The sequence below is a fragment of the Lonchura striata genome, chromosome 9 (genome assembly GCF_050655825.1).
Source record: "Lonchura striata isolate lonStrDom1 chromosome 9, ASM5065582v1, whole genome shotgun sequence".
Classification (NCBI taxonomy): domain Eukaryota; kingdom Metazoa; phylum Chordata; class Aves; order Passeriformes; family Estrildidae; genus Lonchura; species Lonchura striata.
In genome coordinates, this window is record NC_140711.1 from 31,296,883 (window position 1) to 31,313,522 (window position 16,640).

General features: G+C 50.5%; 2 protein-coding genes across 6 annotated transcripts; one reads left to right on the forward strand and one right to left on the reverse strand.

Moving 5' to 3' along the window:
• Window positions 1-52: 52 nt before the first annotated feature.
• Window positions 53-13,010, reverse strand: EIF2A (eukaryotic translation initiation factor 2A). Of its 5 annotated transcripts, none has more exons than XM_021544941.3 (14): window positions 12,969-13,010; window positions 11,904-11,973; window positions 11,558-11,632; window positions 10,803-10,921; window positions 9,684-9,783; window positions 9,230-9,312; window positions 7,988-8,061; window positions 7,703-7,847; window positions 6,553-6,669; window positions 3,855-4,426; window positions 2,459-2,575; window positions 1,512-1,640; window positions 566-631; window positions 53-490 (listed from the first exon to the last, which is right to left on the reverse strand). In XM_021544941.3, the coding sequence occupies exons 1-14, from the start codon at window positions 12,994-12,996 to the stop codon at window positions 425-427; spliced, it is 1,761 nt and encodes a 586-aa protein (XP_021400616.1). In that variant the 5' UTR covers window positions 12,997-13,010; the 3' UTR covers window positions 53-424. The 5 variants fall into 5 exon arrangements, with proteins under 5 accessions (XP_021400616.1, XP_085444228.1, XP_085444230.1 ...); XM_085588102.1 differs by having other exon boundaries at window positions 12,789-13,010; XM_085588104.1 differs by lacking the exon at window positions 10,803-10,921.
• A 97-nt stretch (window positions 13,011-13,107) lies between these two features.
• Window positions 13,108-15,026, forward strand: SERP1 (stress associated endoplasmic reticulum protein 1). The gene is made up of 3 exons (XM_021544942.3): window positions 13,108-13,264; window positions 13,356-13,431; window positions 13,677-15,026. Exons 1-3 carry the CDS (start codon window positions 13,181-13,183, stop codon window positions 13,715-13,717), a joined length of 201 nt encoding a protein of 66 aa, XP_021400617.1. The 5' UTR covers window positions 13,108-13,180; the 3' UTR covers window positions 13,718-15,026.
• Window positions 15,027-16,640: the final 1,614 nt, after the last annotated feature.

A 16,640-nucleotide genomic window follows, 5' to 3' on the forward strand; every position in this document is an offset into this window, starting at 1 on the left:
CCCCCCGGCGGTCGAGCGCCCCCCGGCGGTCACACGGCGCGCGCACAGCCGCTGTCGGTAAATCTCTTTATTAATAAAGTTCTCTACAGCCGGCACTGCACAGACAGCGCACCTCCTTTAATACAGTAAAGCTTTCACGTGTCTTTATCGCCTTCCCTCTCCCACCCGAATAAGGGAAAACACTGCTTTACACAGGATGTTCTCAGAAAAGGAGGACATTTCTCCTTGGAACAGCACAATTGGCTGATGGATACTCATCACTTCCTTACAGCTTCATGTGCACGCATCTTTAGGAAAACTCTTTTTTAAAGGCAAAGGAGCAGAAAATCTGTGGACTTTTGAAACCTTAGTCGTTTGCTGACATGTTTAACAAACTATTGTGCACCAACTTTGTGTTAGCACCACACTGTTGCTTGAGGAAGATTTAAACACCCAGTTCTAGGTCTTCCAGTTCTTTAAGGAGAGCAGCTTCTTTCTGAATCTTCTCCACCTAGAGCAGAAAATGTCATAGATGTAGCTTATTATAAAATAAACCTGGAATAAACTGCACAGATCTCAATCGTACCTGATTCTTCTCCAGCTGTTTGCCAGCAGCTGCCTGCTCTTTTAACTGCTCAATTGCCTTTAGTTTCTGAAAACAAACAAACAAACAAAAAATATTGGTGAAACAAGAACAGAAAAAAAAGTCTTAGAAGTTGCTGATGTGTCTGATGTGTCTGGAGGTAGGTCTCTATGGAAAGCACAATGCCTTAAGCATCTCCAGATGCTTCACCCAGAATTTCCCAACCCTAACACACGTTTCTTTCAAGAGCAGTTATTTCAAGAACAGAACCTAGGAGCAGCAGTACTTCATCTCTGAAACAAACACCAGGCATTGTCTCACTGAAGGGCTACATCCAAAACTGGAAATTACTCCATCACCATCCCTCTTCCCCACACATTTTCCTCAAAAAGCTTGGAAAGTTAATCCAGAGACTATGAGCAGCAGGAGGCAGCCAAGAGAAACTGGAAAGATTCTCTAACCAGAACTTAACAATTTCTATTCTGGAATTACTTAATGAATTACTTAATGCAAAAATTCTCAAGACTGGAAGTAAACTGTGCACTAATGCCACAAGGCAAACCACAGGGCACTGTGCCCTTGGCAGATGCAGGTCCCAACACCCACAGAAGGCACAGAGCTCCTGCCTGAGCACCAACACCTGCCAGTGCACCCTGACCCTCAGCTGGGGATGGGCTGCACCTCCACAGCACTCCTGGCCAGAGCCTGGGGGTCAGCCTTAAAAACTCCTCCCTGTTCTGCCACCTCTGATGGGCCTCCAGGAACCCTGGCACACGATGGCCTCCGCTGCTGCACAGCTGGCAGGGCAAAGGGAGGTGGGTACAGATTTGGGACATTCCTGTGAAGGTTCCTGATCCTCCTGAACCCAGCTCACCTTACACTTGCACTAGGTCCTGACAGACCAGTCCTTGGAGAAATACTGTCTGTTAGAAAAAAAATCTCCTCACACCTTTTTCAAATTCTTTATCTTCTTGTCCACTTCAGGATCTCCCGTGGTCATGGCTGGCACAGTGTTCTGCAGGGCATTCTGTGGGGTTTTGATCTGGGCAGGGCCTTGGTGTGCATCAGCTTTGGCCTCCTGTAGACACATAAACACAATCTAGAAAACACCTTTGATTACAAAGAGAATAAAAACATCTTTAATCACTTCAGAAGAACCATTTAATATTCCTTCTTTCCCCAGTTTGTTGGTGTACTCCAAAATCTGGGCATGACTTACTCTGAGGTACTGCATTATCCATTGAAATGCCTTCCATGGACAAAAGCTTATCTGGAACAGCTCACATGCTGTTTCTTGTTTAATTTCTACTTCCTCAAGATCCCAACCACACATAGCACAGGGAAACATCAGTTTAAGGGTGATATGACAAACACATACATGAATATTTTACAAAGCAGACTGGGCCATTGTCTCTGAAGCAAAAGGGTTCAAAACAAGTGCTAGAATTTTTTAAAAATAGCATTTAAAGAAACTATTGCTTCAGAGGTTTGTAGAAATTGGAAGGCTAATACCAAACGCTGACTTTTATCTACCTAGACAACGAAAAGTAAATCCAGAAGTGACAGACAGGTTGTCTCTGGTCTGTCCTAAAAACACCTGCTGGGAACACAAAGCACCCACCTGTTCTTACCTCCTACCTAAAACCAAAAGGCATTCTGCAGCATGTGAGGAGTCAGAATCACTTTGTCTCCACAATGATTTTGGCTAACATTCGCAGCAGCTCAGCAAAGCTGCTCCCTTTGAACCACCCCTCTGCACCTGCTATTCCCTGCTGCCCTTCCCACACTGCCACGGTGCACAAGCCACTGCTCCAAGACTGACCACTGCCCTTTGGGGAAGCTAATTAATTAATTAACTAATTAACATGATCCTCCTAGGAAAGACTTTTGCAGTACCTGTTTAGCTGCTTTCTTTGCTTCATGTTTCCTCTGATTTTTGAGAGCTGTTTTAGACAGTGGCTTATCACAGCCTCCCAGCTGGGGTTTCATGTTCTGGGGTGGCTCATCCTCATGCTGCAGGATATGCAAAATGGTTAAAACCCCATAGTCCATGTTGGCACAGAAACCCCATAATCTACTAAGACAACATCATATGCAAAGATGAACCAGAAAGAAAAAAGAAAAGTGAAAGAAGGGAAGTGGGGGAAAAAGTATGCAATCCCTGGAACAGCCCAAGAAGGGTAAAAATGGTTCAAACTCATCCACTCAAGTTTGCATGGGACTATCCTTTGTGCCCTAATGATTTCATAGATTTCCAGTAACAAAACAAAATCATTATGTTTTCTATCTCAGGAAGGAAAAAAAATCCAAGAGTAATAACCTAGCACAAAACGACTGAAGCTTGGCATTTCGCTGTTGCTGACAGCTTTCTAACTCAAACTCGTGATGAGCAGAGAGGAAAGCTGAGTGCTGGCAGGGGAGATGGGGAGTTCTTGGGAGGCAGTGGGGGCTGAGACAGGGGGCTGTTCAATGTTTTTAAGATAACTCTCAACGGTGGCACTGTATTTTTTTAATGAATTGACAAGACTTTTTGCCCATATAAGTAAGCAGAATTATTTTACTGACTGTCTCCTTTCCCTACTCCCTCTGCTCAGGGATGGTTTGTGACAGCAGCCCTCAGCATGGCTAACAGACTGCTCACAGACTGCGTCTCCTGCAAAAGCACCAGGCTCAAAATCAAAGTCCTCTGGGACTCAAATACTAAGGGTGCAGCTGTTACATGGAATTAGTTGCTACTTAGCCTACTTTGGAAACCTGCAGAAAGAAACTAATTATACAAGCAGATCACTGTACAGAAATGTGTTTAAGCTGCAGCTGACTTGCTAATGATCCAATCTCTTTCTAGTAAGTACATTTACCTTATTAAAAAAAAAAAAACAAGAAAAAGTGGCTGTTGGGAGGCCACTCAAGCCCCAGGCTGGCCAGGTTCAGAACTGGCCAAGTCAAGTCACCCAGATCAGAGGTTTCTGTCCTAACCAGAGCACTCAATTTCACCACAAGCCACACTTGGAGTTTAGTGTTTCAGTGCACGTTGCAGAGAGCATTACAAAAGTTTGTAAACGCTTTGTGAAATGACAGTATTTGGGCCAAAGAGATGAGAGCTTTCTAGCATACATTCTTGCAACCTGTGAGCAAAGTGCCAGAGAACGCCACCAAAACCCCTCCAAACCCCCAGTGCTGCCAACATGGTTACTCTTCTGGCGCTCCTCCTCAAAACCTCCCACACGGGTGAGGCCAAGCCCCAGAGAGACACGAGGGCAGCGGCCAGCTCCCGCAGGACTCTGCTACTCACCAGCTTGGAGCTGGTGGCGGGCCGGTTCCTCAGGGCAGGAGGTCTGTACGCCTGCGCGGGCCGGGGCTCGGCACGCGGCAGCTGGCCGGGGACCGCCTGGTAGCGCACGGCTCTCTCCGGGAACACGCCGTCCAGGAAGGGCTGCCAGAACACCTGCCACATCTCCTCGTCCGCCGGCACCTCGTGGGCATGCAGCACCGAGCCCGTGTAGTGCCAGATCTTGAAGCCGTTGCTGACGCGCAGCCGCGGGGCGCACGTGGCCGTCACGATGTGCTCCCCGTCGGGACACCACGCAAAGTACGTGGAGTCCGAGGCCACCGGCTTGGAAATGAGCTTGTAGTTTTTAACGTCCCACACTTCCATCTGTCCCCTGAGGTTCCCGAACCCTGCCAGCACCAGGATGTGTCCGTGGGGGCTATAGTAGGCAGCGTTGCGAGGCCCAGTGCCAAAATCAAACACAGGGTCACATTTCAGGTTAAAAACCGTGGCCTTGGCAGGCATGAAACCATACACAGCGCAGAACTCGACAGAATTGGGGCTCCAGGCAACGTCGTAAATAGGGCCATTTTTTGCTAAAGGAAAATGAAAAACATGCAGCTGTTGGGAGATTGCGTTTTTTCAGAGCAAGCCAAAATAAAATCCACAGTGAGTCTTCATGCTTTGCTAAATGCTGTATTCTAACTATTGACAGTGAAAATTAATTCTGCTAACAACAGAGGGAAAAAAACCCTAGTATCTTCTGATAACTTTAGTTACAGTTTGCAACAATAACTGCAGTCATTCCAAATTACCTCTGTAGGGCCAGCACCAACACTTTAAGAGTAAGCATAGCTTGACATGTAAAAAAATTCCATTTTTTTTTTTTTCGTCAAGTATGACCTCAGGACGTTCTCAAATTGTTCCACTGGAAACCTGTGAAAACAGGAGTTTTATACCAGCTGGATAATAGTTTATCTTCTTTTAATCTAAGAAATATTGTGTAGTTCAGCTTTGTAGAGGTAAGCAATAGTGACCTGAGTTATCTTCGGACCATGCCCATGCACAATATTTTTTAAGTCAGATTTTAATGTGAGTGAGCACACAAAAATGACTTTACATGTAATGATCAAAATTTGCTACTGTTAGAAGTTATTCTGAGGGCTAGAAGATTAGCAGATACTGAAGAATAATGAATTAGTGATGAAAACTCAGGTGAAATACCCAGAGGTAAATACAAACCACATTATAACTTTTCATCATCTGGGTATATTTACCCATAGTTCATATAAATGCCAAGTGCATTACTGAATCCTTAAATCCAAAGTTGACCCAAAATGTTCAAACTGAGTTAAATGGTCCATGCCTGTTGTCACTATGAAGTCTCATCTTTAGAAACAAGGATGTACAATCACACTGTGCGTTCCCCTTTGAAACCTTTTTAGTGACATTAACCCAATACAGCTCAGCTACAGAGGTGACAGAAAATGACATTTGGTGACAGCAGCAGCTGGAGAGATGAGGGTAGCTCCATGCAGGCCTCAGAGCTCTGCCAGAGTCTGCAGCAGCACCACATCTGAGTCAAAAATGAAAAACCCTCTGCAAATACCATAGTGGAGAAAAGCTTCAAAACTGCACTTCAAAAAAGATCTAACTCCACAGGGAATAAGGCACCTCTCATTCAAGTGCCCACCACTTGCTTTTATCAGTTTGGGCTTTTCCTTGAAAAGGAATAGCTAAACTAAATGAAAATACTTCCTGTTAAATACAGATGCAGCAGAAATAAAGAACATTTTAGTAAGTATGTAGTTAAACAAGTAGTGCTGTTAAGATGGAAAACTGGTCCCAAAGAGATTCTATATACCGAGTCATAACCCAAATTCTCCTTCCCCAGTGGAGTTACTATGAAGGGGAAATGGGGCACAGTACATGTCCAGCAGCTTTGCAGCAGAAGGCAAACTAGAAATGTTCCCAGTCAGCACTGCTTTGGAAGTTACATTCACAGTGCCTCCAGCAAAGGCAGTCCAGGTCACCCCATCCTCAGTGCTCCCAGCAAGCTGCCCTCTACAATCCCAAACGGGCCAGATGTTTGCACACAATGGCAAGAGCTTGACAGCAGGAAAAAGCACCCCCACAGGGGAAGTTAAGACATAGATTTCCAGTTCCAGCTAGTCACTGGAATTAAGCACATTCATCTGCTGCTCCCCAATATGTCATTTTTATGTCTTAAAATACTTTCAGTGTTACAATACAAGATAAAGGATTTTTATTTTCCAACGGACTTTAAAACATTTCACTCTCACTCTGCCCAGGCTCATTGAGGGCAGTATCTTGCATGTGTTAAAGTGCACGTAGGACTATTGTGTTTGGTGACACACATTCCTGCCTGTCATGGATTCTCTGACATCAACCTGGCTCCACTGTCCAGGTGTTTTTTCAGTAAACGAGCATAGTTCCCTCCCTGTGTACCTGAACACCTTCCCAAACAAACTATCACCATGTCTTAACTGGAAGCGTTTGCTCTCTGCTACTGACATTAAGATGGTAAGCCTATCCGAGGTAAGAAAATTCAGCTACTGAAGAAAACCCCACACCAACCCAGAAAAAAGCAACACCTTCCTGCAGAGGTCAAAAGCCAAAGCAGAACAAGGTGAAGGATTTTTTGTGTGCAGGCTTTGCTGCAAGGATCAGCCCAGGGCTGCGGGCAGCACGGGGTACTCACGCAGCTGCACCACGGCGCTCTCCCCGCTGGCCGCCACGTAGTGCAGGGTCTGCTCGCCGTAGTACGAGGCGCCGCTCTTGTCCACCTCGGTGCTGGCAACCACCAGCACGGCCGTGGCTGGGAACAGACACAGTCAGTGCAGCACAGCTGCTGGACACCGCAGCACCAGACAAAGCAAAGCCAGCTCCGCTAGGAGTTCCCACTGGCTGCTTGTGGGGCAGGGCTGGTGTAATTCTCTTTTGAACTGGGTTTTTCCTAAATGCTAACACAAAAGCACCGAATGTCTTCCATTCTCAGGTGGAAAACGTCAGCTCAGTCTATGCATGCACTGTTAGATCACAAGCAAGTGAACATCCTTTGTAGCTAAAAAATTAAACTTTTAATTTTTTTTTTTTAATTAAAAATGAAAAAAAATTAAACTACTGCAGAAACGAAACACCTCGATCAACCCTTGACTGAAACATACCTTCAACATATTCTGTATGCACATCTGTTATCCAAAGCTGTGGGGGGTGCAGAGCAGGGCACTGTCTCATCAGGGCAAGGCCCAACCTGCCCCTTCCCCCAGATACATGCACCCTGAAATGTCTTGACACAACAATCTTTGCTGTCTCTCACAGTCCCCAAGCATGGTTTCTACATGTATGTTTCTACATGTATGTATGTATGTATTCTAAACTATGTGGGTTGAAGTAAAATTATTTGTACAAAATCACTCTGAAACCACTCATTGCTAACTAACAACAAAGCACAGAGGCCTGTCATCTCACCCCAGTTTTTATGTATGTATGTATGTATGCATACAGATAATTCTACAGATCAAGATCATATCATGACATGAACTGTTGTTATGTTTACAATCCAATTATATTATTGACGCAGAATGCAAAATTATATAGGAATTTGTCATTCAACTGAAAAACTTACCAGCACATATAGAATATTTTCAAGTACAACACAAAAATGATGAAAGTCACAGGCTAAATGCTGAGTACACCAGGATGTGCAGAAATGCACCTCAGCAAAGCATTAATGGCTGCCCTCAGGATTCATCAACATATGCAAACTAAACACAAACCCCACACAGTAAACTAAGTAATTAAATCCAAAATGAGCACAATAGAGAAGTCTCAGTACACAGCTGCTATACCTTTTTTGTTCCATAGCATTGTCACCTTGTCAGCTTTAAAGAAGCTTTTGTTGGCTAGTGCTGACTGAGGGCCTCCAAAGTTGGGGTACTGGTAGAGCCTGACAAAGGACGGAGCACCTTTGCTGCCTGGGACATAAACAGCAACCTGAAACAGCCACGAGATTTCACTGCAGGTTAAAGCCTTGCTAGCACAGGGCATAGTTACCACCAGCACATTGTACTAAAATCACAGTGGAGCTTTTTTAAGAAAACCAAAAATAAGATTGGAAGCAGGATCAGAAGTACCTTGGTTGGCTGTGCTCCTGGGGACAACACGAAATCACTGACCTTCTGCAAATGCAGCTTGTTTGCAATGGTATCTGCCAAGAAAAAGGCCACAGATGTCTGATGTTAATGACAAACCATGTTACCTGGATGTCCTAACCACATCCTTCTATGGGGCTGTATCCTGGGTAACACAGACCAGTAAAGACAATCACAAAGGATCTCTTTTTCTGGCAAACAACCATTATTTTTCCATTTCACCTACAAAGACAATTTGAATGAAGCCTATGCCTGAAAGCCAGCACTTAGTGTTTGGAAGTTCAAAAAGCAAAGGCAGCCTCTGAAGCCAAGGTGAATGAAGCTGGTGTTTGAAGCAGATTTTCTTTGCCTTATCCGTGCTGGCTTCAGTCACCTTCGGGTGCCCCCACACAGAGGCAGGGGCTCTCCCCTCTCAACTCCATGGGATAACTCTTCCCAACAGGCCTGCTCAGGGCCCAGCACTGCCCCTTCCCACAAACAGCATCTCCCCACAGCTCCACTGCAGCCAGGAATGTGCACTGCCAGCAGGTCCTGCTGAGGCTGACATTCCATGCTTCCCACAGCTTGGTTAACGTCAGCAGGGCTAGTTCTCAGGAAACTCAATCTCTTGTAGCCCTAAGTTCTATCAGCTTTAAAACAAAACAAAGAATGCAAAACTAAAACCACATGTTGCTGTTCTCCCCTCAGTTTTGTTTAATTCCTTTACATTTTTCTTCTAATTAATTTTTAGCTTTCTGGTTTTTTCTTCCCCATTCCCTTTTCAACATCTATTGACTCCAGATATTCTACCACCAACATTAAATCTCCGTGGTAAAAATCTTCAGGCTTCACTATTTCATTTTTGCCACCAATTTTTTAATGAGTCATTTTTAGCAGTCTATTGACAGAATATGTACAACCCAAGGAAGTAATCCCAGATCACATTTTCTACAAAACAACTTCCTGGATCTCATTAAATGAGTAACAATATAGAATCAAGACTTTTAAATTGAGGATCAGATGCATTTCATGTCATGTCAGTCAGTGAAAAGATAAGTAAGAAAATGAAAATACACTTCATTAAAGCATAATGATTCTGAACTCCAAACTGAAATAGAACGTGGGCAGTATTTAAAATAAAAGGCAAGCAAATGAAGAAACAAAGAAAAACCTGAAAACAAAAACTACCCCTCAAAAGAAGCAGCATTTACAGAAGCAATGAAATGTAGAGAAATAGTCGCATACTGAAGTTGTTGTTTTCGAAGAAGTGCACTTCATTGTTCACATTTCTGGCACAAATGCTTTCATCATCTGCCCAGCAAGGACACCTGCACATTAAGGGAGAAGTCAGAAACACAAAATTATGCTCGTCATTAGCACTCCAGGATTGTCTTTCCCCTGTACTGTGAACCCAGTAAGTTCAAACACAATACATTTAATGTGGATAAATGACATCTGCATAGCAAAAATATACCAGTGGACTTAAGTTATTGTCTGCTCAGCTTTCCTCTGTGGTGCAAAGTGAGAGTGAATTTACAATGAACTACACACAGACACTCACAGACACAGACTCTGGCTTTCAGTTTGCAGCAGGCACTGCTTTGAAAGCCAACACCACACTAACAGCTCCATTTACCTGGATCAGACTTTGAAACCCACATTTCTTTGTAAACAATTAGCATCTGGAAGGCTTATTTACCAGTTCTGCATCTTTTTCTGCACAAAAGACTTTAAGCATTTTCCAGTTCTCAGATCATGGAGCTGCAGGTTGGGCACCCCTGCTGTGCCATCCTTAGCAGCTGCAAAAAAACATAGTGGTATCTGAGGCTTCAATCTGCTTCACCTCAACATCCCACATCATGGTTCTGCATGAACTTCTTGCAAGCATGCAACTCCTGCCCCTGAGGGACCAAAGCCATGAATGCTGATTGCTGTAACTATTAAGCTCAGTCTGTTTGCAGAAAGAACTCACATTCTGAGGTGCAGGGCTTCTACTCCCCACTGCAAGGCTGCAACCAACACCTGCACAGCTTTTTAATCCAAACCAAAAACCATCCTCACAGCAAACAATGGAGGCAGGTTGTCCACTCCAATGTTTTGCTCTCACAGGAATGAGGTGATTTTGTCCATTCCATGGCAGCCGCAGCTCTCTCTGCAAGGCATGCAAAATGGCTCCACTGCTTTTGAACTTTCTGCACAGTCCTCTTTACCCTGGCTAGCGCAGCCTGCCTGCTGCTGTCAGTGCTTTACAGCTGACAGCTTGTTCTGCCTTCTCTTATCCTACACCCTGTCCCTGCTCCCAGTCTCCCACAGCCTGGCCAGCTCCGAAGGCCTGGCCTTGCCCAGCTCTTCCCTGCCAGGGCAGCATTCCCACTGTCTGTGCTCAGACAGGACTGCAGCTCTTAGACCCAGCAACTCAAATCCCTCGGGGAGGCAGAGGAGGGGATAAAGCTCAGGGAGAACATTCCAGTCACAACTGCTCCAGAACAGCATACCATGTGCCCTGCCCACCCAAGGACACATGCTGCCAGCAGGGCACACTGCACCACTTCCCAAGGCTCAGGAACCAAGACTGACTGACAGAGTATCTGTGAGCATGCTGACAGAGCATGGGTGAGCATGGCCAGCGCCTCTCTGCTGCTCTGACAATGGCATCCCTCCCTCCTGCACTGTGCTCTGACTGCCCACAGAACCTTCTGCACCTTTCTGCACTGCTCATTTAGCCAACAAACGCACTGCACAGGCCACAGGCATGGATTAAGACCTGCACAAAGCCTCCCAGCTGGCACAAAGCTTCCCCAGCTGGTGCAATACTCACTTGCATAACCCTGCCACGTGGCCAGAACATTATTCTTTGGCGAGAATTCAAGGCAAACTGTCTTTGGGAAATCAAAGGAATGCAGTAACTCAGCTCTGGTGACATTAACAACATTGACTCTGGAACCAAAAGATACTATTTCAATAAAACATGCTTACAATAATTAATTAATGCTGAGAGAATTGTTCAAATATTTGACTCTTCTAGATCTGCCCCAAATTTGGCCAATGTAACAAAATTTGAAGAGCTTTCCCCACCCCCCTCTTGATTTTACTAAACTTTTCCAAGAGCACATTTAAAAACAGACGCCCAAGCATGATAGAAACCAAGAAAAGTGACCGCTGGTCAAAACATAACACATATTTTTGTCTGCAACACACACAAATAGTTCTCTAAATAAGAGAGAGAGCTCTATAATGCACCTGATCTATAAAAAAGGAACCTCGTGATGTTCACAAGGTGTATGGACTCATTATTATGGACTCTGCTAATAGATTAATTCCAGAGACCAGGTACTGGGAGCCATGAATAAAAAAACAACCAAACCAAGAATGCATATCTGGACTGCATGGGAATGGGTGCATTGTAAATAGGCAAAGAACACAAAATATTTAACCTGATAAACTCCATTTAAAGTGTACATGCAAACACTTGCATTAACAGCAATTGCCTTTACACTGACAAGAGTAAATGAGGCATGACTGATTCCCTTCATTTCATAAAAGCTAAACATTAAGATAACAAAATGCACCCACTTTTCTCCATTGCACCAGGCAAAGAGGGAGCCATCCTTGCTGAAAGCAACAGCTTTGCAATTTTTTCCAGAATCCCTGAAGAAATAAGAAATGCATGTGAGTACCCGTTACGCCGTAGGTAAGGTTTTCCTAACAAAAACAAACACAACAGCTTTCCTGCTGAGCCCCTGAGGAGCCTTGTGCCACAGAGCAGTCCCTGCTACCTGCTCAGGGACTGCCAGCTGGCAGGCAGACCTCAGCAATGCAAAACCTTCCAAACCACCCCTTTTCCGAACTCGCTTACAGCACCCATTTTTCAGTTCCATAGTCTAATCTCAGAACATGATTTCTTTAGTGGCAGCAGTACCTTTGGAACGCCGCGCTCTCGGTGAAGCTGGGGGGCCCATTCACCATGTACAGCCCCTCGGACCCTCTCACTGCAAGAGGAAACAAACGGCGCCTTTCAAAAGCAGGAAATTGCCTGAAGCAGATGATTTCCTAACTTGTGAGCCCTCAGCCATGCACACTCCCTGCCATACTTGCTGTAAGGATGTTCCAGGGGACACAGGCCTGGCGCCGCCAGCCCAGCCCCTCCGCAGGGCTGTGCCCCAGGGTGGGCACCCACAGCCGGGGCACAGCCTCACACAAGAACGGCTCTCCTCGTGCCCAGATACAACTCTGCAGGGCTCGTGAACTCCACAGCTCTGAGAGACCCTAAAGAGCGTTTCAACGCACCTGAAGTGTGACCCCCGAGCTGTGCAGCCCTGCCTGGAACGCGTTCTCTCTCAGCTCTCCCCTCATGTTCCCATCAGGATCGTAACTTAAAACAGAGGCAGCGAGCAGCCCAAAATGTACCCCGAACAACTGCAGCCCCCAGCCCCGAGCGAGGGAAACAGATTCGTGCTTAGAGCTTACAAATCCAGGAACAGAAAGTGCACATCTTTAATGCCAGGGACACAGCCGGGCAAACCCCCTATGCCAGGGACAGAGCCGGGCACTCGCACACCGAGCAGGAGCGCGGCTCTCGAGCAGGGCTGCACAGACCCGCGGGCTGCCCGCAGCTGCTGTCCCCGCGCCGGCCGGGCCCCGAACGCGCCCGGAGCGCGGCCCCGCGGCAGGGCAGGCCCGAGAGCCGCGGGGGAGGCCCGGCGGGGCGCCTGCTCGGGCGGAGCCGCGACCGGGCCCTGCTCTGGGCTGCCGCTGAGCACGGGGCCCGCCGAGCCCGGACCGGCGCCGGCCTTGGCCATTTCACCGTCAAGAACTCCGCGACCGGGGCCGGGCTTGGCCACGCCGCGGCAGCGCGCGCTGAGGAGAGGACGAGCGGCGGACGCCGACGGGCACCGGAGGGGCACCGGAGGGGCTCGGAGCCAGCGCTGCCTAACTCCGCTGCCGCCCCCGCGCACCGGCCCCGCCGCCGCTCGGGTCGACGCACCTGCCAGCAGCGGCGTGGGCGGCGCCATCTTGCGGCGCGGGCGGAGGGGCGGTTCCGGTTCCGGCTCCGGTTCCGGTTCCGGCGGCGGCGCGGCGGCCGCAGCGCGCGCCACGTCCGCGGGGGCGGGGCCGCGCCCGGCGCGCTCCCGGCGGGCGGCGCGCGCGGTGCTGACGCGGCAGCGGCGGCCGGGCCGGACCGGGCCGAGCGCGGACATGGTGGCCAAGCAGCGCATCCGCATGGCCAACGAGAAGCACAGCAAGAACATCACCCAGCGCGGCAACGTCGCCAAGACCTCGGTGCGCGGGGCCGGGCGGGCGGCCGGGCGGGCGGCCGGGCGGGCGGGGGCGGCGGGGCCGGGCCGCGCTGACGGCGCTGCTGTGCTCGCAGAGAACGGCCCCGGAGGAGAAGGCGTCGGTCGGGCCCTGGCTGTTGGCGCTCTTCATCTTCGTGGTCTGCGGATCAGGTGAGCGGCTCGCGCGGGCGGCCGGGCCCGGCGGCGGCTGCCGGCCCGGTTCGGACCCGCTTCTGCCGTTCCGGGCCCGGTTCGGACCCGGCTCTGCCCCGGTTCTGCCGCTCCGGGCCCGGTTCGGACGCGGCTCTGCCGCTCCGGGCCCGGCTCTGCCCCGGTTGCTCTGCCGCTCCGGGGGCTCGGGGCGCGGGCCCGCTGCCGGCGCTGCCGCGAGCGCTCCCCTCTCCGCTCTCTTGCAGCCATCTTCCAGATCATCCAGAGCATCCGGATGGGCATGTGAGGGCCGGGCTGGCCATGGCCCGCCGGCCCGGCCGCCGCGGCACCGGCCGTGTCGCATTCCAGGTCCCTTCACCAGTCATTCCGAGTTTTCTAGCCCGTGCCACAGTGCCTTGAACAGCACCACATGTATAAAGCAATAAAAGTCTGTTGTTGATCTACAATCGTGGACCTACTTATTCGCTGAAGATCCGGCCTGCTCTCTGTAGTACGTGGAGCTATACGCGACGTAGGTCCATAGGAACTGGCATCTCTTGTAAACACGGTCCCAGATCAGTGTCACCCTCGCTGTGTAGCTGGAAACGGTTCCATTTGACGCTGGAAGCCAGGATTCCTGTGGAGGCTGGAGCCCGACTGTGCAGCATGTTCCCGAGGAGCCTCCCTGCATCCTCCGTGTGTGCAGGGCAGGGCGGGCCCACTGCAGCATGTGGCAGTGCTCGCCGTCCCCACACCACGGCACCGCCTGCAGCTTTGTCCCAATCCACGCAAAACGCTTCTCTGTGCAGGGCTCTGGGGTGGTGAGGAGCTGGCACGGCCGGGCAGAGCTGCTCCGGCAGGACCCGCTGCGGCAGCTCCATGGACTGCGGGAGCACCGTGGCCAGACCTGTGGCTCCTCACACCTCTCCCGGCCGTGCCCGTGCTGTAAATACTTCTTGGACAACTTTCAACAAGTGGTGATAGTTTTAAATTTGACAATGTTGTGTGGGAATACTGGGTGTGGAGAGGGGGGCGCGCTGCCTCCCTGCCCACAGTTCTGCTTCTGTATGTGCAGCCCCTGCAGAGTGTGGTGTGTCTTGCAATATATATTTAATCCTATTTAAGGTAAAACCTGCCTTCAACTCGATTTCTTTTAACAATGGATTCAGTATTTAACTGCTTCCCTACTGGTGATCACAATTCCTTCTGTAGACGACTGTAATTTGAGATCACATGGAAAATGCTGCTATTGATCATATTTCCCTGCTGATGGCCCTGACTCCTGATGGCTCTGCTGTCTGCCTGGTGACAAAGGTGGTGGGAATTGCTCTGCTGGTGCACACAGTTGCTAAAGGAAGATTTCTCCAGGTTTCTTAGAAGACAAATTTTAAGTCTGGTTACACTAGAAATAATAGAAAACAAAATGGGTTGAGCTAAATGAATTGCCTGTTAGCCGTGAAGGAGCAGATCTTTTGTACACGTTGTATTTCCATATGGAATCACTGGTGTGAGCCAGGGCCGCCCAGGGCACGGGGACCCTGTGCTGGGACACTCGTGTGCTGTGGCGGGGAAGTTGTGTCATCGCTGATTTTAAATAAAGTTCTTTCCAAACACAAGCTGTGTTCACTGTGATGTGGGCAAAGCAGGGCTCTGCCGGCTGTTGGAACTCGCCACTCACACCAAACAAGGATTATCTGGCTTTTCCCTGGGAGGAGCTGCCATGCCATGTCTGCGTGCCGGGCCTGAGCTGGGGCTGCCACGATACACCCAGCCACCGCTCTGCTTCCCTCTGGGGACCAGCCATCCCTCACAGGGGCTCGGCAGCTGCCTTCCTCTCACCTCTCTGCTCCCCGGGAATGCCACAGAGGCCGCAGGGGTCTGGCCAGCTCCTGCTCGGCTGCCCGAGTCATTGGCTGTGCCAGCACAGCAGCACTCAAGGCCTGTGGGAACGTTCAGGGTGGCTTGTACCAGTTGGTTCTTTGAAGTTCAGTAAATTCTTGCGTTGGTGCAAGCTGGCTACAGCAGTGTGTGCAGCGCTGTGCCCTGCAGTGGCACCTGTGTGAGGAGTCACGGGCAGCTGCAGTGCCAGAGCTGGGCTGGCTGGGGCACCTCTGGAGGGGCCTTCTGGCCCCAGCTGTGCCCTGGCTCCGCACATCCGAGAGCAAAAGCTGTGAAACACCACGCTTGTTTCTTTCTGAAACCTGCCAGAGCAATACCCGTTTATTTCCCCTGGTGAGATGCAGCTCCTCACTTCCAGGTCCTGGCAGCTGACAGCTGTGCCGGCCTGGCTGTGACCCCGCGCACAGCCGCGGATGGCCGCGTTCTTCAGGGAGCTGAGCTTGTCAGGTGACGGCATTAACCCCCTGCGACACACTTCTATCTCAGTGGTTTTTTCTTGTCTCCTGTGAAGCCTTCTCAAGGCTGGCTGCAGGACTGCGCTCCAGTGAGACATCAGGAGGGGCATACGGCTTGCTTCCCAAGGCGAGAGGTCCCTGCTGTCCTGCCCGGCCTTTCACAGCTGCTGGAGCCGCACAAAGGACCGCAGCCGCGTCCCCGGCGCTGCGTCCCGCCCCTCTGCGCACGCAGCACAGCCGGGCAGCCGCGGCGACCGGAGCCACGCGTTCTGCAGCAGCCTCGCGGGGACGGGGGGCGGCACGGCGCGAGAGCCCGAGCGACGGGAAACCGGTCCGAGAAAGCGGATCCTGGGCTGCGGAGATAGTCCGGGACCGGGACCGGCAACGAGAACGGGAATGGGAACGGGACCGGGCGGGGGCGGTGCGGGCACAGCTCCGCCCCGCCCCACAGCGCCGCCCCGCGGCCGCCGCCGACCCTGCAGGTGCCGCTGCGCCACGGCCGGACCCGCCCGCGGCAGCCGGGGAAGGGTCGGGGGAAGGGTCGGGGGAAGGGAAGGGTCTGTGCCGCAGCAGGGGAAGGGTCTCTGCTCCAGGCACGGCCCCAAAGCTCCGGTCGCAGCCGGGGAAGGGCCGCTCAGTGCTCACCTCACCTGGCACCTGCTCCGGAGCCGCCTCACTGCTGTGCCAGTCTCCTGCACACGCTCACCTCTGAGCCAGGGCCGCGGCCTGGAAGCTCTCCTCAGTAAGCATTTCCTCCGCCTCCTCCACTGTTTCCGTAGCTTTTCCCAGCATCTCCTGTCACGGCCTCTCTGAGACGCCGGGCCTAGCTCGGAGCCGCCTCTGCCCAGCCTCACTGCGTTCGGAGCGTTCTGTGGC